The 25716-nt window shown below is 42.0% G+C and overlaps 1 protein-coding gene across 1 annotated transcript in view; it reads left to right on the top strand.

Moving 5' to 3' along the window:
• The window catches only part of adamtsl3 (ADAMTS-like 3), a 240538-nt gene that overhangs the window by 109335 nt on the left and 105487 nt on the right, over window positions 1–25716 (top strand). Inside the window, exons 6-8 of the mRNA XM_041939250.1 lie at window positions 9280–9407; window positions 18410–18455; window positions 24841–25077. Of these exons, the coding sequence (XP_041795184.1) occupies window positions 9280–9407; window positions 18410–18455; window positions 24841–25077 (411 nt within the window). The remainder of the gene's footprint in view (window positions 1–9279; window positions 9408–18409; window positions 18456–24840; window positions 25078–25716) is intronic.

Raw genomic sequence — 25716 nt, forward strand, 5'->3', positions numbered from 1 at the left:
CTGGTCCTAATTAGAAATAATATAATTTGAACAGACTGCAACTCAGGTCCCAGGCTAGGTCTCGCTTAAAATAGACCTTGTGGGTCGAAAGGATTTCTACTCCCATCCCTAAATTGTCACTGCCTTTCAAAATGGACCATATTAGCATTTTCAGATCTGATTTCCTGAGTAACAGTGCCTTCCTAAATGCATGTGACAAACCAGAACATTTTGGATATATGTCATCAACAAGGCAGCACCTTGACAAAGTGCTTCACTTTTATGCACTGTTTGGTAAATGTTTGTGGTTAATGCGGTTTAGTTGTGGGGCAGACAGCAATGGAATAATTGGGGCGAATATAGATTTTCTTTTACATTCACATGTGATGACTTTCAAATGTCAGTATTGTTAAAATTTCCAAACAAATCCTTAACAAGACAGCAAACATTACATAGGCATTCAGTTTCAATGTGCTTGGTAGTTTAATAGACAGAGGAGGAAGGTGGGGGGGTTGCATGGGTCAAGCACAGGGGTTTCACTGAGGACACTGGGCGAGAAACCAAAAGGTTGATGCATTATGTAACTTGATATCTTAAAGTAACCATTTGACACTTCCAGAGCCATTCCATCTTTTGTGTGTTGATATTTTTGTCCTGTTGCTCTCTGTGGTGTCATTGATAAAGTCTCATGTGAATTCTGCTAAGGGAGCTTGTGCACAGTTTACCATATTGACTGTGCTCAGTAAACACAGCTCTCCCAAGCATAGTAAACAGCTGAAGTTTGCTATGAAGGGCACAGTGTGCTGCTGATCAGGGCTGGTACAGCAGGGTTTTACAAATGTCGGTGGCATTTTGAGGCCAGGTCTCCTAGTGTGAGGACTCTGCTGCAATCAGCCAGGGAATGAGCTTAATCGTTTATAATGAGTCCAGAGTCCAACCTGACAGCCTTATGAATGAGACGAACTTAACAGGTCAAAGTACTCCAGCAGATCCTCTTTCTATATCTACACTGCAAGAAAGGGGAAAAAATCAGCATTCTATTCAAACTGTATTTCCTCGTTGTTTCTAATTAAACTGTAGCTTCTCAGAGATAACCTGTCAATCACACAATCAGATTCGTTTTCCAGAGGTGTGGAATGAAGTCACACTTGAGCCACATTCAAGTCAAAAATATGATAACTTCAGACTGGAGTTGATCAAAATGACTTGCACCTGGACTTCATCACCAAGGACTCGTACCTTGACTGTGACTTGAATCTGTCGACTCGACAAACTTGATGCCCCAATGACAGAATTAAGATGAGAGAAGAAAAAGATGATAGAGGAATATGAAATTAAAATAGCAAAATATATAAAATAGAAACTATAGTATAGTGTTAGTTGTGTGATCAGTAAACAAAGAAAAAGATAGAAGTCCAAACCCTGCCTGTATTCACACCTCTGCAAACACGGCTGCTCGCTGCAGGAAGTGCTTGGTAGTCAGTTATGGGAAAAGCAGGAAGGCTATTTCTGCTGCCATGACACACTCAGGCTTTTAGGATTTATCAGCCAATTTTTTTGTTTGTTTGTTTGGCTCTCTCAGATGTGGCCAAATTCAGGACAAGTCTTTATAGATGTAAAGAGTAGAGTTGAGGTGTGTATGTGAGAGAAAGCGTTAATATCAGAGGTGAGCTCATGTCACTCATTTTCATTCTGTGGAGATTCCGATTACCATTTGCCTTGTTTCCTTTGAGTCCTGTTCATGCCACCAGGCCTCTGTTGTAGATGTCTCTGTCATGCTAAAAGCAGGTCTTTTCTATGGAGTGCAAGACTCCTCCACTCTGATAAATGTACCTAATCAATGGCATGCTGTTGGTGTACAATAGCTGTGTCCGCTACAACAGATGTTGTCAGTAAATTAGGAGGAATCTCCTGTTAAGTCGTTAAACTTTTGAAATGGCACGTCTTTGCATAAACATAGATTCAGGATTTTTACATCAGAGGGGGAAGGAGTAGAAGACATTTTAAGGATTTTAACAGGATAATAAACTTTTGTATGGGAAAACAATATCAGAGACACATTTTTAGTGAAAGTACAGTAATTTATATACATCTTCAAACATGTCCAGAGGGGATCTATAAGGAGCTAAAATATATGGTGAGGTCCTTTAAAATCCCAGCACTGACTACAAGTACGGGATAGGATTCCAGTCTTGGAGACAAATCCTATTTATACCTATTCACAGCCCTGGCCTCCACTTTTTTATTTTGTTCTGTGTGAACTTCTTCCTGATTTCATGACTGGAGCTGAATGTTGGCAGTGCACATCACTTGCTGATGTGGATTAGTTTCGTATAGACTTTTCTAGCAGATATAGTTGAATTTGCCATAGCCATTGGGTGAATAATCCTTCCTTGTGCATGAGTTTTAGGATAGTTTACACTAACAATATGGATCAAGATTGAATCCATAGGCACCTACAGTGAAGTAAACCAATGCATTAAAAAGACTTCTAAGAAGTGGATTGTATCCTGCATTCAAGTCTCTCATAAATATAAGGAGGCAGGCAGTATTTTCTAATCACATCAGACACACTCCCATATCAGTAAACAAGATGAGATAAATGCTGCTGGCTATTTTCACTCTGTATGAGCTCCTACAACCAAACACAGTGATGCAAGTCTGTTTACCAGCTCTGAAACTCTGCAGGAGATCAAGTGTGAAGCAAACTAATAGGATTTGCACTTGTACATGTTTCATGATTCTCAAACAAAGAGGGAAATCTATGATGCAACTTGGGATTACTGGAGGAAAAGGAAGGAATAAGGAGTTAATGAATCAATAAATAAATAAATCAGGGAATGAATAAATTAAGAAATGAAGGGATCGATAAATGAATGATGGGTTCACCCAACTGTGGCTAACCTGTAGCAGGAAGGAAAAAATGAGGAGCCATTCCAGTTGCATACTTTCGAGCTTTGTTGTCAATCCAGGACAAATCCATTCACAATATCTTCACTTAGCCAGATATCAGGACAACTAGATCTGTACAATTTTATATTAAGTGAAGAGCATAAAACAATATCAATGTTAGCTTATGTGGTCCAAATACATTATTCAGTCAGTGGCTGAATAGCTCAGATCCTGTGAGTTCAGGCACAGCTTCATTTCCCAAATCAGGTTTCTTATTTTCTTTCTGGTGTCATAAATGCTAATTAGTCATTAATGACACAGCAGCTCCCAACGCTTGAATGCAGAGCACCGCCTAATCACAACCCTTTGTCACTTCTTACATAGGTTTAGTTCAGCCGAAGAATGCATTCAAATATCTGTTCATTTGAATGAGTATTAGTGTTAGTATTTAGAGGTGTGATGAGACAAAGTAATCCAGTTATTCCCAGTATGTATTATGTATAACAGAATAATGTTTTCTTTTTTCATTTCCTATCAAATGAATCATCTCACAGCCCTTCTAATAAATGGTTTCTCACTTTCTAATAATCCAGCAAATTTGCGATTATGAACCCTTGAAAAGATGTTATAAAGGTTACCTTATTAGAAAGTGTTATCAATGGAATTTGCTCTCTGAGAATATCCCAGTACCACTATGAGTCCTCCTTATGGTAAATTGAGAAATATACTGTAAATGTCCAGGTCATCTAGGTTGTCAGTGGACACAGATTGCTGATACTGAACTATGTAGAGCTCACACAATAGGCCAGGCAGGCCGCCCGGGCCAAAAAAGCCTTGGCTGGACAGATTCTCCTCATGCCGATGTTATTACTGTCGGAAGTCTGTGATGACTGTTAGCCGGCTGAGGTCGACAACAAAAGGTGGTTTTATCCTGTTGGCGGAGTGCTAACGTGTCTAATTCCTCTCGAGCGGATCAGTCTGTCTCTTTTAATGCAGCAGGCAGAGAAGAGCAAGTGAATGCTGAGTTCCACCGCAGTGCAACAGTCCTACACACATGGACTGATCCTATCTTTGTGGGTACAACGTAACAAGGTTAAGTGCAAAGTGTTTCGCTCTGCCAGCTCCAAGGTCAGCCAGTGATCTGGGCCTGGGAGGCAGGGTGAAATGAAACCTGCAGAGGCATGTCAGAAATGTTAATTCTGGTTGACCAGGTATAAATAACATTGTCAGAGGAATTAGAGTTTGTTCCTGTGCTCTGTGTTTCACTGGCACAGCAAGAGGGATTTTTGTGGAGGGCCTGTGCTACCCCTTCACCAGGAAAAGCAGTTTTCTGAATTGTAGAAATATGTGTTTTGACTATTGGTCCAGTGATGCACGGGTTGAAGGGCACAATTTAAAAGCACTTAAGAAGGTTCAGTTCTTTGGTTCTCTGACTTAATTTCCATAAATACTTCAATGTGCTTCAATTTTCCTCTTACACATGCACCACAGGGTCTGCAGTGACATCACTGACCCAGGGGGAGCCAATTTTCCTATTTTTGGTGAAATGGAGCCAGGAAAACCCTCTCTCTTTCCATCTCTCCCACTCCCTATCAGGGTCTCTCTCCGTCACTCCCTCTCTTTCATCTGAGCTTAACACAGCAGATAAAACAGTAGAAAGTCAGAGCTGAGGTGCATAAAGGCTGTCATAGCTTGGTTCTGCTACTTGCTAAAAACAGATGAGTGTATCACAGGACTGTGACGTGATGCTCCTGTTCAGTGGCCACGGAGGGTGAAATGTTGGTTCTCTTTAATGTTTTAGCAGCCTATTATTCAGCAGAGTGAGATTTGCAGCCTGGGCCAGCTAACTGCTGGACTCTTTTCCTCCAGTGCCACAACAATGTGCGACACTGCAGCTGAAAAGCAAAAACTGTACTTCTTATTCAGTTAGATCATTCAATGTGTAGATTTGAAATCTAGTTTGATGGAGAATAAGAGAGAATAAATACTCAGAGTAAGCCTGGTCCCCCTGCCAGAACGTCAGCTGAGCTTCACTTTACGAGAGACTTGATTGAACAGAGGGTTGAAGAGTAACTGAATTATTTATTTGACACAGTAGGAAAGTTATAAATATGAGAGCAGTCAATTAGAAACCATCGTAACAAGGGGATAGTGATGCCATTATTCCTAAATAACAGCAGGGATTAAAAAAAAAAAAGATTTTAAGGTAAAGTTTAGATAGTGGATGACCAGAATGCAATGAATAAGGTCAGCAATGGTCTCAGTTAATTTAATATGGCCAACAATGATGTGACTCTAATGCTTGGTTCAACCATGACCAGAAATAAAAGAGAAAATCAAATTAATATATTACATAGCAATAGATAAAAGAAGCACAGGCACCAGTTATATGCATGTCTTAGCAAAGAGCTAAACCCTTCAGAGATATTTGATTTACGAGGACCGTGCTGATGTCAAGACAAGTATAGAAGGTGCAGGCATGGGATGAAAAGCAGCTCAGCTGTTGTTGGGAGGTAGATGAAATGTTTTGATTGGCCGGTGGAGTGCCTGGAATAAAAATGAGGGGATAGGTGGGAGAATCAATGTGAGCCACGATTACAGAGGAAGCACCTCTGACGTTTGGAATACTTCTAATGTAGACTGCAGTGACTAGTTTGAAATGACAACAGAAAATAAAGCATCTTTATCTGGGTTCATTCAGTTCGAAGATGTTGTGAAAAGAAAACACAATCCTGTCAGCATTCCGTGAAAAAAATGGAAAAGTTATCGGCCAGATCAGGAAGGAGTCCTTGTCAGACATTATTTGATAGCCGGATTAGAAAATAAATGAGGAAAAGAAGGATCATAACATCAAATGTTCAACTGAATCCATGCGACCAAGTCACTATGTACTGATGCTTGAAAAGGCAAGCATCAGTAACAAGTTACGTACTTAAGTAACAGTACTTATGGAAACAGGTTTAAGTGACAGAGCATAGGAAATCCAATCCAATCCAAAAAAGTTTTTAGGGTGGAGGATGCTAAACATTTTCTCGTGTATATATGACTCCATGTTATTATCACCTGGTTATTATCTGGGCAGAGGCTCCGGAGGGTCTGGAAATGAAAATGGGAAAGTGTCAGCTAGCATGTTATGATGACCGGACACCTGACAGGCCATGATGACGAAGGCCATGTAGTGCTTCTCATGAAAGGCATGACGTCTTCTGATGAGGAGCACCCTTTTTTCATGATGCCAACAACCGCTTGATTGACACTAACTGTGATGCGTTTATGTTCCCAATACTGGCCCCAGACATGTCACACCACAGCGATCAGGTATATCTCAGCGCAGGTGACATATCAAACTGGCATAAAGCAATCCCAGTCCCAAATCCCACAGGTGGAGCGGCATCCATTAAGAGTCAGGGGTCTACACCAGCTCATCATAGAGGAAAATTCTGCCATTCCAGTAACTGAGCAGATGAGAGCAAACCGCAAGTCTGAACGAATGCTTCATCAAGAAAGAGGCCATGAAGGGAGAGCAATTGTTGCTTTCGGGAGAGGCTGCAATTTCTTGACTGGGAAGGACCCCTGTGGAGTGTGATACCGAGGAACTCTGGACCAGTTATTTTCTCATTGGAGAGGGCGACACCAAGAGAATGGAAATCAAAAGCAGAGAGCTGACAGGGAGGCAGAGAGGTGTATTTGAGTCAAAAGTTGTTTCTCCTTCTCAGAGTCATAACTTAGTGAAGTCTTGAGACAGGGAGTGGGTGCAATGATGATTTTATTAACACACAGTCACAGTAACTTGGCCAGAGGAGAGCAGAGGCGGCGCCATGAGCCGACTAGTGAGGGAAGATGGAGCAAAGGGGAGTGCAGCTTGTACAGGGGTGGATGAGAGGCAGGAGCCGGACAAGGGAGCTGCAGGCACAGAGGAACGAGATTTAGCAAAGGCTTTATCAAACAAAGAGATCCAAAAAGACTGGAACGAGACTGTGTGGCAGGGTCTAAGATCTGGCAGCGTGGTGGAGTTTAAAGCTGCAGCTGGCACCCTGACACTGTAATCAGAGCACAGCACAGACATACAAACAAAGTGAGGAGAGGGGGCAGAAGCAGGGGGTGTGACAAACATACAGACATGAAACACGCTGAAATCACTCTGTGAGACTTAGATCACCAGTGCTTACCCGTAGCTTCAGTTCTGAGAATACACTACTAAAAGTCATTTCAGGGTGTTTGTGATACTCACAAAAATGCATTTTACCATTTCTTTTGTAATGACGGTGTTTGTGGTAAACTCTGTTGTGCCTGCTGTGACATGCAATTTCAACTTTTGTCCACTGTACCAGAGTCCCTTCACGGTGCTTTGTGTTGACCCCACTGTGCTGTAAATACAGCATGCTGAGCCACTGCAATGCCTTCAAGAAAGTTTCAGGTGAAGACTGAGGCTTTAGAGAATTCTACTCAGTCCTGATTTCAGGCAATCTGACAGACATTCTGACGATTATTTCTTTTTTGTTACTGCTAGAGGGGTGCACACTTCTCAGTTATCTGCACAACGTGTGCATGAAGTGTTTAACTATGGACGTATTTGCTATCACTGTGTGGACAGAATGATCTCTGCCAGCATGGCGCACTTTCACATAACCTATTGGGCCTCGTAGCTTTTTCATCTTAAACTGCAGATAAAAAAGCTTTTTGCTTTAACTTATCTTTGTGAAATAAATGTTGATTGCATAATGTAATGGCTGTAGAAAATACAGAATAGATAACCAGAATAGATTTTTACTGGTTCCTTACAATTCTGGCTTTCACTATGCAGATCTGCCACCATGTACAATCTCTCTGGGATTGAAAGCTAAATTAGCCACACAAAGTCAGGCTGACTGGCTCAGTCTACTTGTTCATATAAAAATCAACAGCTAGAAAATATGTTACCACTGTGTCTATTGTACAGTTTCTTTTATTCTGTAGAAACATAAAATAACATGATACCAACCCAGTTCATTTTCTCAGCATGCACTAAACAATTTCTGCCTGCTTTCATATCTCCATTATAAACTGAATGAATGAATATACTCATGCCATTTCTTCTATTGTTTTCCTCTAGTCCCCATTAGGCGTCCAAGACCCGCCCGGTGACCCAGACGGGCTTGCATCCATGTTTTCTACGGTCAAAATGTTCCAGATCAGGATAAGCAAATTCTCTTAAAATAGAATGTGATAATTCACCTTTTGACCTAAACTAAATATATACATATTCAGATTAAATACAGATGAAGCATATACTTAATGCAGGCATCACCTTTCAAGCAAGTTGGGACAACAAAAGACTGGGAAAGTTGTGGAACGCTCCAAAAACACCTGTTTGGAACATTCCACAGGGAAACAGGTGATAGTATCATGACTGGGTATGAAAGGTTCACCACTTTGTGAACACATGAAAGGAAATGTGAAACCATTGTTGTTGATGAGCACATTTCTTTTTGTTTTCATTCACATTTTACACAGTGTCCCTGTTTTTTTTGGAATCGGGTTGTAGCAATCAGCTGTGAATTGGTCTGTATCCCCTGGTCGAGCACAACATTTCCTCTTTCTGCAAGCGTCCAGGTCTCAGCTTTAAATAAAAGATGTTTTGTTTTGGGTTGAGACACAAAATGTTGGATCCATTAAGATCTGTACACCCCCCTTCATCCCAGCAGCAACCGCCATTGTTGTTGTTGTGTCTGTGTGAACTCAAACTGTGTTATTACTCCACAGAAAACAAAATGCTGGCGTGGTATTCCATTAATATTTACATTATTTTGCATTACATTATTATATACATTATATATTACATATTCTTTATGCTACATTTCTGTTTCATATTCAAGATATTGAGAGACAATACATTTAATTTCCTTTTCTCTTACTATGTTTATTGTGATCCTTGTATGTTGAAGACCTACTTGGTAATAAACCTTTTTGATTCTGATTGTCAGTGTAAACCTCTTTCCTTCAAATCATGTCTTTATACTGATAATTTGCTTTGCAAGAAATCAGGTTACCTGAAAAACATCATCAGTTACTCTTATTACTTAGATGTAATTTATATGAGCTCAGCTTCTTCAAAGGAGCCGGTAAAATGTCACCTATACTGTCACATTTTCTGTATCGGGTGGAGAAACAGAAACTGAGCCATTGTGGTTTATCGAGCATCCTTCAGTTTGGAGGCACCTCAGCGAGACTGCGAGCCTGTGTCTTTTCAGAAAAATGGCCAAAAGCAGCGTGTTTTTATTCAAGTGACAAAGCCGTCGTGATCCTCTTGAGAAACCTGAGACATGTCAGAGTTCATATGCACTTGTTAGAACATGATTGGTGTGAAAGCATGTGGATGTTTAACCCGGTTGAAGTAAGTGAGCTCTCTGCTGGTTTGCCCTTCTTTAGGCATCCAGGATGACCCGCTCAGATGAAGACAGGGACATCGGGTGGGACGCCTGGGGCCCCTGGAGTGACTGCTCTCGAACCTGCGGGGGAGGAGCCTCTTACTCTCTGAGACGCTGTCTCAACGGAGGGTAAGCCTCATCCTTAAAGGAGCTATACATAAGAATAGGCCACCTGTCCAAACAGACAGAGGATAGCATGCATCAAACAGCTGGGGTATCTGTGTTACTGTCAGTAACGTTACGCAATCAGCCACTTTCTAAGCTACTACTAAATAGCCAATATTAGCAACGTTAGCAGTTTACTTACCAGTCTAGAAGAAATGTTGAATTACAGGACTGCGTGGGCTTCAGCGAACACGACAACACATGCTCATCTGTGACATAACGGCAAAACTGTTATTTCACATTCTGTTGATGATGTTAGTTCATTTTTGCATGTTTTAAACTAAAAATCCTTTAGCTCCTTTAACTCTAACAAGACACAATTTGACAGCATCTTTGAAATATGGAAATACGTTGTGTCAGAAATCTGATCATTAAAAAAGAGAAAAAAGAACCCAGCATCCAGCCTGTGATCCCTGTTCAGAGTGTCTCCTCTTTGCTGGGGTTGATGAGACTGTTTAATGACTAAAACTGTCAACTGGTCAGGGCTGCGGATCTGCTCAGCTTACACATTACATTTTTCATACCGCAGAATATTCAAGGGAGGGATATCCTGCTGAAGTATTTTGAAACCAGTTAAGCAGATGTCTCCAGCTCAGTCTCTTCACCATCATCCATCACATTCACTGCAGATGAACTTGTGCCTCCAGATGACCCCAGTTTTTTGTTTTTTTTTTTGTCATTTGATTATTGCAATTTTCTTTGAGAGAGACAATTTGAACCTCTAATGTACATTATAAAATGGAAAGATGAATTCTGGCAATGTGATTGGCTGTTAACTCTGAGCATATATCACACCTACCTTTCTAAAAAGCCTTATCACAGCAGATCACTCCGCTTCATTATTGTCAGATGGGTCGTATTATTATTAGATTACATTGTAAAATCCTGCACTGTGCGTCAATGAGTAATTAGGAGTCACATCGCTTACCACTGACAGCTCCCTTAGGCTATAATGACAGTCACAGGATCAGCACCTTGACAGAGACTGAGTGCTCTGCAGGCTGATCTGTCACTGATTGAACAGTATCATGGAATTGATAGTTTACAATTCTTCACATTATTTGCTAAAGAAATTCATTAAGACAAGTAATTTAGCGCTTTTAAAGTCATGATATTCATTGTTTTGGGTGGATTCTTCCGGACCACTCACTCATAGTTAACTGCAGGGGGGCCTCCCATGTTTACGTTACGGGGCTGATTGACAGAGAAGCAACAACGTCTCCATGACAACAAACTGTTAGACAGCAAAAAGTTGCTGTCGTGTTTTGACAGCGTTAACAAATAGACTAAATTAGTTGAATTCACATGTTTAAGGTTAACTTTCATCTCCAGATAGGGTTAACAATGGTAGAGTTGACAGAGCAATGACTTTATCTGAAAAAAGGTGAGGAATAGACGACAAGCAGAGCTAACGTACGGAGAGGTGGGACTATTTTTTTCACAGAGGGGCTATTTTATTGGATAATATGTAATGGAACAAAAGCAGGTCCATGATTATTATCTCATCTGGTGGCCGTGTCATGCAGATAGGTCCTGTGTTGGAAAATATGCTCATGTCATGCTCACAGTGATGTTTTTCAAATGAGCATCAATTAATTGACAGAATTAACAAAAAACTGGGGGCATTGGTGAGACTAGAGGAAAAGCTGGGGGATCAAAATGGTCAAGGGGCCACGACTGCCCATAAAATTCCGTTTTACTGAGATATTTCAGTCCCGACCAAAGTGGACTGATCAACAGGCTGATAGTCAGCCATGCCACTAATTTGGCTGAGAAGGCCACATGCCTGCTGTGGAAAAATCTGAAAGGCGGAATGACTAAACAGGATTAAAACATACATTAAAACATACATCGCTGTAGGCTAAATCCAGTTTATTACTCCTTGGATTGGCTCATTCTACTTTCGGCCATCTTTTCTATCAGTTATAATAACATTGTGAACAATTGCTGACAGCTGGGAACACAGTTCACACATGTCACTAAAAAGAAGCATTGTCTTAAAGTGAGAGAGAGAAAGAGAACGAATGGGCTGAAAACCCTTACAGAGTCCAGACCATCTCTCAGGGCTGCTGTGGATGGGATGCTGGGAAGTGAAGGAGACAGTGTCCGGGTCGATGCTGATAAACACATAAAGTGTGTGGTCTTCAAATCTTTGCTGTCTTTAAAGACACAATCAGGCTGTCAGCGCTCAGCCAGCCTCTCTGCTCAGGTATCTGTTGTGCAGCGTAGCTTGTTCAGGAAGACATCACAGCCAATCTATTTCAGACTGTGCCCGATGGCATCATTCTATGGCCTCCTGGCAACACATTTGTCTCTATTTTATCTGACTGCAGCTCAGCCTTACTTCCCATGCGACTGCTGAATTTCTCCCATTTAAGGCATCGTAGTTCCCAGAAAGAACGTTTCTACTGCACACATGTGCATAGAGTAAATGCACACAGCAATGCCCAAGCTACTTAATTGGCATCTTGTGGTTATTAGTGGAGACGAGTAGTACTAAAAGAGACATAAAAGAGGAGTAAACACACCCTGCAAATTGGCCTTTGGGTTTTTTCTTTGTCTTTGTGGTTGTTTTTGTTGTGTTTGGGCCAGTGTTGCTCCGTTGAATGTGTTGAAGGATTTCTTCTCTGGGTGTAGAGCTGCCAGTGCTGGGAGACAGATGTTTATGGATGAGCATGTCAGCTAAGGTCTTTACCCTCTGCCTCTCTCTGCTGCCTCGCTGCCTGCTAAGCTAAGGCCCCGGCCCCCTCGCCCCGATTCGTCCGCCCCTCCAGCACGTTGTGGCAGCATGGCAGTGCGCCCCAGGCTTCAGAGGTAGCTGCCGTCTAACAACGGGATGAGAGGATTGTGCAGACATCCTTCTCCACTGCCTCAGCTTCGGCAGTGAGGGGCAAGTAACAGCGAAGGACCTGATTTGTTGAGGCGGGGCGCAGCTTATTACTGGACTGCCCACCCATCTCTAATAACGTGGAAAAAGAAATTGGACATGCTCATCTTTGTGCCGGCAAAAGCAGCATGGCTAGTATACCACACACACACGCACACACACAAACACGCAGACAGACACACAGACACACACGCACACACACCCACACAGACAGACAGACACACACACACACTCTCTCTCACACACACACACCTACACACATACACACACACACACAGACATACCGCTGTACCTCCCAAAAGTTCTTCCTCAGTCTTTGTCATCACGCCTCTTATCCTGTCTTACAAAACGAGCCCGAAGCTTGAGCTGGGACGTGTTCACAATCCTGTTTTGTACTTACGCCGTCCATCCTTAGCAAAGGAGGTATTTGAAATTTACTGTCTGTCACCACCTGAAGGCACATGTGTGCGCATCTGAATTTGCAGAACAGTCGTTAAGAATGCCTTTTCTCTGATCCCTTTCTCTGCCCTCAAAACCCCATCCAGCCCAGAACACATCCTTCAGTATTATTCATTTGTTAACATTATCAGATTCTAATTCACATGTTGCTAAATCCTGATTGGTGCACAGAAATACATCAGCCTTTGCAAATTGAGTCCTGCCCGCTTGAAATCTGTGAGAAGACCTCAGATAAAAACACAAATACCAAAATTGTATAGGTCATCAGTGCAAGTAGGTTATTAAGACCCATATTTACATTATCGTTAGGCTGCGACCTCAAGTGGCCTTAGTGATTATAACAGGAGCAAAAGTCAGATGACCCAGTATAAGAAGCAATACAGTCCGCACAGGGTGAAACTGAAAGTCAACCGGCTAAAATTACACAATGTATGTAGCACAACGCTTTTAACCCAAACCAAGTAGTTTTGATGCCTAAACATTTGTACTGCAAAGCGAACTGTGGCCATTTTACAGCGCTAACCTCATGAAGATGAAGGTTTGGTACGCCTTACTGCTCAGCTACGTCGTTTTGGGAATCATTGGCAATCAAGCTATTCTGTGTTTCGGTCTGCAGACATGTTGCATAACAACACACACATGCAACATCAGTCAAGTTTCAGTTTTCATCCTAAAACTGACTAATGATACAAAACAGCCTAATATTTTGAAATTTAAAGTGCTGCAAAATGCAGGTGCTATTTGTACCTGTAGAGAGTGCATCATCTGTTCATATCCAAATAATGTGCTTATTTACATCTGTATCTGACAGAAGTTACAACCTTCACGAACCAGTTTCCTTTCTTTTTTTGTAATAATATCATTATTTTGTGAAGATGACCTTTGTTCAATCTCTGTCATTGCCAGAAGAAAACAGCTGTTGTCCTGGGACAACAGCAACATCACTTTTGATCTTGAGACCACTGGTTCAGCCACATGAGGCCACCTAGCAGATATTTTGACACTCATTAATTTATCTCTAAACATCTAATCAATACATGATACAGTCATTTGGGTAAAAACACTCACCAAACGACCATACCATACCATACCAACCATCTTCTTCCGCTTATCTGGGGCCGGGTCGCGGGGGCAGCAGTCTAAGCAGGGATGCCCAGACTTCCCTCTCCCCAGACACTTCCTCTAGCTCTTCCCGGGGGACCCCGAGGCGTTCACAAGGCCAGCCAAGCAACATCGCTCCAGCGTGTCCTGGGTCTTCCCCGTGGCCTCTTCCGGGTGGGGCATGCCCAGAACACCCTCCCAGGAAGGCGTCCAGGAGGCATCCGATCACCCCAACTCTAAGGGAGCGCCCCGCCATGACATCACAAATGGCATCTACATTCATTTCCTGTCCTAAATTATTCTTATTAAAACTTCTGCAAAGTCCTTTATGATGATATGTTGATTTTATCAGTCTGACATGTATGTCCGCCTGGACTCTTTGACGTCTGATGAGGACCTGTGTCCTCAGACAGCGGAAGGCTGGTTGTGGTTGGGTGAGACTGGCTGAGCGTGGCCTTGATCACTGTAAACCCTGATCACATCTCTAAGCATCTGGAAGTGATTGAGGGACCTGATTTGTTCAAACTTCCTCTGCACTCAGAGATTCACACGACAATCATTACAGAAATGTCTCCCAATAAGCCTGCTCGACCACTGTGCTTGTGTGTCTGTGTGTGTGTGTGTGTGTTTGTGTGTGTGTACTACTTACTGCATGGGGGAGGACCCATTTGATTTCCAGACATAATTTGTGGGGCCTGGAAAAGTGAGTGTAATGTGTGTATGTGTGTATAGTTATCCATGTGTGACTGGAGCAGCGTGCATGATATATGTGTGTGTGTATGTGCATACCCTATACACTATATGTGTGTGAGTGTCTCTGTGGCTCATAGAGGACAGAAGCGTCCAGCTAGAGTGAGAACATCCATCTTAATCTGCAATTTCAACACAACCTCAACACAAACTGTCTTTTTTCCGCAGTGGAGCTGGTCTTTGCCCATTGCTCTGCCTCCTCTGGTGCCAGACTGTGTGTTTCTCCCCTTTAAACAACAAGCTGAGGAAATGGCTAAAAGAACTGACAAGTCCACTCTCCACTGTCTACAGTTGTTTAGCAGTTAATTAGAACATAAATTATACAAGTAAATTGTTGCCAAACATCACGTTGAATCCATCCATCCATCCATTATCTATACACCGCTTAATCCTCTGCAGGGTCCCAGCCATCCAGGCGAAGGCAGGGTACACCCTGGGCAGGTCGCCAGCCTACATCAGGGCTACACATAGAGACAGACAACCAAGCACACCTCTCATTCACACCTACGGACAATTTAGAATTATCAATTAACCTCAGCATGTTTTTGGACTGTGGGAGGAAGCCGGAGAACCCGGTGAAAACACACGCTGCACAGGGAGATCATGCAAACTCCACACAGAAAGATCCCAGGCGTCCTTACTGGGCCGCGAACCGGGGATCTTCAATCAGCGCAAAAGGGTAGATGGACGGGGTGTGGAGGAGGGATTCAGGGGGAAGGAATTAAGGACAACAGAGCCAGTCAGACCAGATGGACAGCCTGGATCCTGGACAGAGCAGAAGACCTCAGGCAAGTGGCCTTGGACCTGGACAGGCTACCGGTACTCTGGTGTGCTGCCTGGGAACTGGACAGGGGTGGGGCAGGAGGCTGGACAGACAAGCACAGCACAGGGGGCCAGCGACAGCAGAGGCGGCTGACTGAAGATCTGACTGGGCATCAGCGAATACAGATTACTGGACATCTGGAAGATCTGTCTGCTGGTCTGAGCAGGTGGTGGACTAGCTGGTTCAGCAACCTCAGAAAGTGACACAGAAAATGAGAAAGAGACCTTAAAAAATACCAGACACACAAATTCGGCTTTAGTTCAGAGGAAACGTATCGCTTTTACACATCTTGTCCAGTTTGTAGTGATGTCTGTGAATTTGTGCTGATTGTAACAATGCTTCATTTGCTGTCAAAGCTGGTTTCAAAGTGTCACTCTCGTGACTTTAGCCTACATAACATGATAGAACATTGTTTTTGCCAGTATGGGCAGATAACAAGACATTAGATTGTCAAAACATATTTTATTTATGTGCAATTTTTTTCAAAGTTAGCAAGTTATTTCTCTATTTCTTGTTTTTATGCAAGCAAGAAAACTAATATGTCCAGAATACCAGGATGGATTTCTGCAAAAACTTACACTCTTTGCTTGGGATTACTAAAGTATATCTATGTGGTCGACAGGAATGTATTTTTTTTTCTTCATTACAAACTAGATTAGATATGCTCAGGGAAGAGTGTGATGAAATGTGTCCAGTACTGAAATGAAGGGCTGTAATAAAGAGCTCTTAAAGAAATGTTTTTAACAAAAGCTGCTCTCATCAATATTTTTCAACAATGCATGAAATGACTTGTGTGTATTAAAAGTGAATGCTCTCTGTGATGAATCCACAGAGTTATCACCAACTCTATGGCTCCCATAGCTCTTATTAAAAAAAACAAAAAAAACAAAAAGCTATTACCCCATGACCAATATCAGTAAAAATAATCCTACAACAGCCTAAGGCAGTGTTCTTCCTCCAAGAAACACCAGTCAAGTCCTCTTTAGCGTCACAAGTGTTACAAAAAAACACAAAGCATAGTTGATCAGAAGTACAGTAATCAGTTTGGTGATTTCCTTTACCTGTCGGTTTAATGTTGTTATCAGAAGAGAGCGCTGACTTCCTCCCAAGCTAATATAATAATAACATAAATATCTCTGTTTCTTCATTGTCATTAGGGAAAACAACAAATCATACTTCCATTAAATTTGTATTAAGTTACTCAAATGTAAATGGGACTCCAAAAGTCATATACTTCTCAAAGCTGTAGTTGTCCATTATCATTTCTTTTCCGTTACATTTCTTCAAGAAATGCAAGTTTCATGTTTGTGTCACTTTTCCAAGTAAGTTTTCCAGTGCTGTATCTTCTTTGACTCATTGTGATGGGCACACTACTGCCCCCTGATAGTTGTTGACAACAACAGGTCGAGTGGGTATTTTTCCCCTAACGGCCACAAACAGCAAGAATGAGTCTATTCCACACTGTGAAAACAAACTTCGACATGCGATACAAAAGTAAGATTTATGCTTTATTGGAAGGGTTTTCAAACAAGAGTAGCTGGTTGGTTTTGCAAAGGTAGGCCTCGTTAACTGCTGCACCTCTGTTAGAGCATACCACACAGCCACCTCCTGGACCTTCTGGGATTGGCTCCCACACTGTGGATGAGACAGGTGTAGACCCAAGCTTTGTGAATGTAACGCTATGTAATAACCAAGTTCCTCTATAATGCCAGTTGTGTTCAGTCCTGCTCTATGGTCCTGCCAGTGTTGTAAGTTTAGTAGAGGACTAATGGCCTTAGCTGTAGACATTCCTAGACCCTGAAAACACAGTCTACAGATCTCCAGTCCACAACATGCACACTCTGATGCACACCCACACACAAACAGTTTGTCCAACTATGGTTGAGTAGTTCATGCATTTCAATTAGAGAAATCTCTTAATTGGCTCATTAATATGGAGCGAAGGCATGCTGTTGTCTGTGTCTGGTTGAGCTTGGAGCAGACTGAATGGCTGCAGTGTGGCTCACCGCTCTCTATGTGTCCTAAATGGTAGATTAGACCAGACCTGCTTTACAATGGGATAAATGAGTTGCTACCAGTTTAGTCTAATGTTATTGTAAGCCGGCAGGAGACGTGTGCACATTATAGCAGTTAACACACACCGAGAGATTGGGTGTCGTTATTGTTACTAACAAGGTGGAACGGATTTAACAGCCTGTCCATGCTGTCATGGGGAAAGGAACATTCTGCTATGGCACATTTCACACAGGGCTCAGGTTCATTCTGAAGCAGTGTGTGTGTGTTTGTGTGTGTGTGTGTGTGTGTGCATGCGTGTGTGTGCGGTCATGGGTGTATGCGTTTTCATGTGCGTGTGTGTGCATATCTGTGGGTTCAATTTTGCTTGACATTTTGGGCTCTGCCAGCTGGAGTGAAGTGAAGTGCTGAGATGGCTGCTGGCTGGATGATGTGTGCTACAGGTGTAACCTGCTGTAACCATACAAGTGTGTGTGTGTGTGTGTGTGTGTGTGTGTGTGTGTGTGTGTGTGTGTGTGTGTGTGCATGTGTGCGTGTGTGTGTGTGTGTGTGTGTGTGAGGTCATGCACCACACTTGCTCTGTATTTTAGAAAGTTACCTGTAAGTTCTATCCAGAACAAATTGAGAATACTTTGCAGGAAATGCAAAGTGTTGTCTTGTTGTTTGTGCAGCATTTAACTATGCAATGATTTGGCAAGGAATTAAAAAAGAATCTACCACAGCTAGAAAGGATTCTTATCCATTCATAAAAATCATCAATGTTAGACGTCAGATAAGGGGAGGCTGCTTCATCAGTGACATGAGCTGCTTTTAAAGTTTTTGATCACTGACTTTGTGCATGTAGTTTTGTGTTTTCACACAGCTTGTGTATCACTGAGTCGCCTGTGGGTTTGCACCATGTTGCTGAGAATTTTCTTTTACTTTGCTTTACAGAAGGTGTGATGGCAAAAACATCCGCTACAGAACCTGCAGTAACATGGTGAGTCTGATTTTTACTCCTCATTGTTAATACTAGTTGCTACATTCATTTTAGATGAACACATGTGATGTTAGAAAGAAAGACTGTATTAGAATCTGTTTCCTTTTCAGCTGCAAATGTTATATTCACAGCTTCTTAGAGTTGTTGAATATTTTTTTAAGAGACTGCCCTCCCAAGAAAAAATGACAGAATCAGTAGTTTTAGCAAGTGCCCTAAAACAATAAGTGCTTACATTGTGTAAGTGACAAAGCCGTCTATCGGTCAGATGAGTTCTAACTCCAGTCTGTTGGGAGCAAAAGAGGAAGTCAGGTGACTTTATTATAGAGGCACAACGTCCGTGCAGAGAGAAGTTTGGGAGTGGATGGATGGCTTAATAATGGGAGACCGCTGTTCATTTCCAATTAATCCTTTTAACCATAGCCATGACCACAACTGTTAACTATCAGTAAAGGATAGAGTCACAAAATGTCAAGTCCATCTTAAGAGATAAGTCCACCGAAACAGACTTTTGTTGCTGTCTTAATTTCAGGAATTTTGTACTTCGAATGGCTGCTACTTTGGAAGATATCACCTTCATTTGATTAACTCACACTGTGCGAGCCTCGTTTCAGCTTCCGAAAAACTTTGAAATGCATTGAATGAGGACTGCAAACTCTATGCCCCATCACTTATATTGAAAGCACATTAAGAGAGATCCTTTAATGGCCAGTATGAACAGGAGGAATGAGCAGAGCAAAGCAATATTCAATTGACATATGTGCACGTGACTATTGTTTTAAGAGAGATTTGAAACATTTCCACCTGTCTGTTAACAACATGGATATTATTGCAACAAATTGGGTCTGCTGACTTTAACGACAGTCATTTTAACCCAAACCACAATGTTTCCATAAGCCATTGAGCCTGTGCCTAAACCTAACCAAACCTTAACATGTGTAGTCAAATCACAAAAAATGTTTTATTTTTCAACAGTGATTTGTATGTATGTTCACTTGTCTGTGCAGGGACTCAGATCCAAATCAGCTTCTAAGTGTTGGTCTAAAGGCCAGTTAGCATCAATGGATTTAGCTTTTTGTTTCATTTGGGGGACTTGTTAGTTGTTAAGAAGCACAGGACAACTCTGCAAGAGGTAACACTTTGTCCTCCACCCTCAGATATCCTGCACACTGATGTTCAGCACACATACTGGTCAGTGACGCTTTTCAGAAAAGAAAAAAGACCTAAGGAACAAGAATCTGATAAGATTTAATGCTGACTCTTCATTGTATATACCTGATATCCAAAATTCATTTTGACTATTATGATCAATTTTCCTGGTCTGATGAAGTGTTGCAGAGCTACTTTATGGTGGTGGGATATGGGATAGTTCCATTTTAGATCTGGTTGCAGGTGGAAAAAATATCAGTTGCCACCATCTACAAACAGTCAAAAATCAACATCACTGTCAGCCTCAAAAATCCAGAGTCCTCAAGCTCTAATTTCAAGTCATGGAGAGGTCCTGGAAAATGACAAAAGAGACCAAAGTCTCCTTGAAAAATACAAGTTCACCTGAAAAAACTCAACATAGTGACACAAAATCATGATCAGGTTGTTAAATAAGAAGGCAAAGTCGTCACCAGCTGAAGCTAGCACTCAGAGACAAAATAAAGTGGCTTGTTTGCTGAAAACAGCTGGCTGCCAACCAAACACACCAACCAAGGTTTACATTCAGTTTCTGTCCAGAATGTGTTGTGTGTTTGCTTGAGGTCCAACAAACACGTTGAATTCACTTCCTTCCTCAAAAAACACTTACAAAGTTGATCCTTTAAATGCTCTTAGACCTACTTTGTTTAAATCCTGACCAGGTTTAATGTTTTTTTCTTGGTGCTCAAAAAGTCAACAAATGTTGTAAAAGTTAACCTTGACGCCTGAATTTATTTAGAATTATATTTAAAAAAATATTTGTTTGTGTTTTTGTTTTCAAATTGATCCTAAATTAAGATATTTTAAAATATATTTTTCTGTAGCACATACAATACAACATACAATATAAATTTAGGTATGATGCAAATTAGCGACAACAGGCGTTAATGTTTGCATTTAAGCATTAACGCCTGTTGTCGCTAATTTGCATAAAAATACTTTTTTTTCCAAAATTGCTAAATGTGCATCATAAAAGCCACAAAATTGGCTTACAACCATTACATTGTATCAACAACTTTGACCGGCCCGACGAGAAACCAGTGCTTGCAAAAGGTTCCTAGGTGTGTGTTGAATATGCACAAACCGGCATTAGAGGAATGATGCGCGATTCTGCAGCAAAGTGGATTAAAGTGGGATGATGCGAATTCGTGACAATCACCATTAAGGGGTAAAAGTAGGAGACGGATAGATTGTGAAATGGAATATGAAAGTAGTAAGCTATAAAAGTCCTTTGAGAAATCAGTGTGAATCTTGGTTTCTGTAATGAAAATGTATTAACTGTTTAATTACTGTTTTCAAACATTTGATGTACAGTTTAATTACATCCATTAAATGACAAATATTTAAAATGACACTCAAATGAGGCCCCGTCCACACGTAGCCAGGTATCTACTAAACCGAAGATATTTTCCTACGTTTTGACCTGTCATCCACACGACAACGCATCAAAAACGAATATTTTTAAAAACTCCAGGCAAAGTGAAGATTTTTGAAAACTCCGTTTATGCGTCTGCGTGTAGACAGGTATAACCGGAGTTTTGCGTTTTCGAACGTCACAACCTGCGCCGAAATGATAACAAATGTGCTCTGACGTAAAACATGCGACCTTTGTTTACTGCAGAATCCAGAGCAGAAGCATGGATGAGTAATGGACCGGAGTAGTGCCGTGAAAGCTGTGATAGCGTTAATTATTGTGCAGGCGCTTTTTACATGTTTAATTTTAGAATCCCAACTACTGCTCCAAGAGCACAGGCGACGGACAACATTGCGGTCCGTGATTTGCCCCATCATTACCAGTAGGCCTACACGTAGGCATGTTCCTCGCCGAAGTCGTCGACGCCGCTTTTGGATCAGACCGGGACGCACTGCCAGCTGGTGGGAAAACTTTGAGATGGAAGTCGTACTCCCACAGGAATGGCGTGACAATTTCCGTATGTCCCGGTCCTCTCTCCTGTCGCTGTCGGAGTTACTACGTCCTTATATCGAAGGGCAGTCCACTGTCATGAGATCATCTGTCAGTGTCATTAAAAAAGTTGCGTGCACGCTTTACTATTTAGCTGACGAGGGCAGATTACGGAAAACAGCTAATGCTTTTGGTTTGTCAAGACAGGTTGTCTCAAACATTGTCAGGCAGGTGTGTAGAGCAATAACGGTGCACTTGGGACCCCAGTTCATACAACTGCCAACAACTGAAAGTGCAGTGCATACACTAGTGGAAAAATTCGAAGAGATCCATGGCCTCCCTCAGTGCATGGGTGCAGTGGATGGGACCCATGTGGGGATAAAGCAGCCTTCAGCAAACTCCACTGATTATGTGAACAGAAAGGGTAACTTTACCTTAAATATCCAGGCAACATGTGACTATAAATACTGCTTTATGGATGTTGTGGTCAAATGGCCGGGAAGCGTCCACGACGCCCGAGTTTTTTCCAACTCAACCATCAATGACTGTCTCAAAAATGGAAAAATCCCTCCTTGCTCGAAACAAATTGTTGACAATGAAGCACCCATTCCAGTTTACATTTTGGGTGACCCTGCATACCCATTACTGCCATATCTAATGAAGGAATATGCCAATGGAGGAAGCACTGTTCAGGAACAGTATTTTGGACTGTCTTTGTGCAGGGCACGCATGGTAATAGAATGTGCCTTTGGGAGGCTAAAGGCCCGTTTTGGAGCTTTGAAGAGAGCAATGGATATTAATCTACATGACCTGCCCTTTGTCATTTATGCATGTTTTGTTTTGCATAATTACTGCGAAGCCTCCAAAGACACAATAGATGACAACTATGTTACTGAAGCCATTCGCCATAACAGGGACAACCAGCCAGACTCCAAACCAGTTGCTGTCAGAGGAGACAGTTTGACGGCCGAAGGGAAGAGGGTCAGGAGAGTCCTAACCCAGTACCTGGATCCATAAAGGGGACAATGTTAAAAAATAAAAGCAAACAAAACTCTTCAAAGCTGTTTAACTGCCAAGTGGCATAATTTTTCTTTTATTCTTGATAACAGCACCTCATATGTTCACATTTTGCACGGTTGTGCACACATTTCTTAACAATAGAAATCATAGTTTTGAAAAAAAAATTGCACTTGTCAAAACAAATATTGCACTTGTCACTGAACTTTTGGTGTGCAAAATTACTCTTTACATAAAGCAAATAAGAGCTTAATATTCCAATGAAAGTAAACTGAAAATTCTGTTGAAGGATGTTTCCCTTCTTTCCTCACAATCTTTTCTTTTTATGACCCGTTTCATTTCTCTCTGTGGCTGATATTACTTAACATATTGTATGTACAGTATGAGAGCTGCTGCCATCAGCATTGCTGCAGAAATACAAATGTAGAAAATCAATATTGCCTTGTGTCATACTTGGTACGCTTAGAAACAGCAAAGAACAATGCATTTAAAACCATGCTACAGAATAGAACTTTGCATCTTAAATGCAAAAAAGTAACTTAAATTGAGCTCCTGTAACCAACTGTAAACTTCATATTCATCACAAGAACATGTGATGAACATGTTCACAAGAAAATATAAAATATGATCAATACTCATTACTGAAAAGAGCTTGAGTGTAAGAAAACCCTGTGAGCCGTGTGTCAGCAGTTGTGCTGGCATGAGCTGCATCTTGTGTGCTACCTGCATTCTGCTGTGTTCCTCTGACAAGAGGTGGGTTGTTTGATAATGACTGAAAAGCTTGATTGGGATGTGCCGATTGTGTATATGGGGAGTGTGACATGTGCCCTCTTACTCCGTATGGCATGTAGTGTGATGGCTGAGGGGGTGGAGGCTGAATGACTTGTCTCAGGACACTAAAACCTTCTGACTGGTTGTAGTCAACATGTTAAGTGTCTCTGAAAGTCTAGCGAAGTTATCGGAAGCTTGCTTCTCTGACGTCTCCAAAAACTCTACCAGTCTCTTCTTAACACGCTGGTCCTCCTCCACTGCATTAAGCCACTGGTTCTCCGCAGGCAGCTTTCTTCTCAATCGGCTGTGCCGATGTCCATTCAGTCTTTCCTTTAAAGAAGAAAATTAAAAATGTTCATATTAGAATGGTCATTTCAGTGCAACTACTGGGCTTGATGGGTGTCACAGGGATCTACACAGCCATATTGTTGATAAACATAGAAATTAATTTCTATGGTTGATATACACCAGTTCAGATTCTAGTTCCATTGCTGGCCCCAAAGATACGAATAACCAGTCAAGCCTGTAGCCGAGCCTGAACCATTCCTCTAATAGATAACGCGATGTTTGAAAAGTTATTCCTTTTGTTATGGTCACTGTTAAACAAAGTTATGTAGCCTATGAACGATGGCGAGGTGTGTTTGTAAACTATATTTAGCCTAATTAACTGCAAAAGAGACAAAACTGCAAATACTGTGTTGGCCAACCTGCAACAAGTGTCTTCTTTCCTTCACTGACGCCACACTGCTCTCCTGCTCCGTGTCTGAAGTGGTATCGGATGGGTCCACGGTGGACGAGGATTCAGTAGGGGAGGGAACAGGAGGGCCATCATTCAAATCATTCGTCTCTATGCCAGACGACATGGTTGTCGTTGCTGGGGAACCACCCCATATTTGTTCACACAACTCGAAGTAGAGAAGAATGACTCTCCCAAAGCCGCTTCTGTGTCCGTTGTTCACAGCCAACCGATATTTACTCCTCACAGCCTTGATTTTAGTGGTCAGGATACTCCACGTTAGCTCGCCCCTTTCATGAGGGAAATCATTGCTACTCTCTGCGGGATAGTGCTCCAAAAACAGGGCCAATATATCCAAATATCTGCTTTGACACGATTCCCAGTCAATGTTTTCTTGCGTTTTTTGAAGTTTGTACTCCAAAATTGTGTTTAAAAGCAAATCCGCCTCCGAATCTGTCCAAACAAACGAGCTTGGTGCCATGTTTGATGTTTAGGAGGAAGTGACGTCAACAGAGGGCTAATTATATGTGATTTGGGGAAATAATGCCATCTACAGGTCTGGAGTGCTTATTGAAAACGCAGATGTTCGGTTATGTGTGGAAGGGAATTTTTTCAGAAACGGGGTCGTGTGGATACGTTTTTTTTTATAAACGGAGGGGCGGAAATGTTCGTTTTTAAAAATACCCGGCTACGTGTGTACATAGCCTGAATTTAAATAAATTATTGTGGTGTAACACTCCAACCTCTACACTTGTCCTTATTATTCCTCCCCCCAGGACTGCCCAGCAGCATCAGGTGATTTCCGGGCTCAGCAGTGTTCAGCACACAATGACATCAAGTACCAGGGTGTCACCTATGAGTGGGTCCCAGTGCCTTATGACCCCTCAGCACCCTGTGCACTGCGGTGCCAGGCCAAAGGAAGAAGCCTCACTGTTGAACTGGCCCCTAAGGTGCTGGATGGGACACGATGCCGGGCAGATGCCTTTGACATGTGCATCAGTGGAGTGTGTCAGGTAAGAGATCGTATTATCAATCAGATATTGGATAGTATGTGCTTGTGAGGAGTTAGTGTGAGTCACTTTGTGGTTCTGTAATACGTCACCTGGCTTCCTCTTTTCTCCTGATGGACGAGAGTCATAATTACTGCAACCACTACAGGCCTTTGTCAGTTGAATGTGGCCATTTGCTGACAAGACTGAAGCTCTGATTTTTTCTCTGTTCTGTATGTGTTAGTCTATTTTTTTGTAGTTAAGTCTGACTTCTGCTTCTAAATACATTGTGAGAATCCACATTGCTGCTTTCCTTTGCAGCTAATAATGTGGTCCCACATGTATTAATGGGCCATCGTGGGCCACCGAGAACTAAAAGGCTGAGCTGGAAACTTTGGTCCCTGCAGTGTCATAATCATGTCAGAAGCTCTATATTTAGTGGAGCTTTGTTTTGGGATACACAGAGAGGGATTTGCCGTGGATCGCTTCCACTCCAGGCTGGCTGCTTGATTAGAGGCTCTTTGTGACTGTACGACAGGAGGAGGAGTGCATGTGTCACACTTGACAGACCCATTTCGCAAACAGTAATTTATATATACTCTTTAGCACATAGGTGATGTAGCAGAAAGTGGCAGTGTAGTGGAAACCTATTACGAGCTACTG

Source organism: Chelmon rostratus, chromosome 1, assembly GCF_017976325.1.
Source record: "Chelmon rostratus isolate fCheRos1 chromosome 1, fCheRos1.pri, whole genome shotgun sequence".
In the NCBI taxonomy this organism is placed as follows: Eukaryota; Metazoa; Chordata; class Actinopteri; order Chaetodontiformes; family Chaetodontidae; genus Chelmon; species Chelmon rostratus.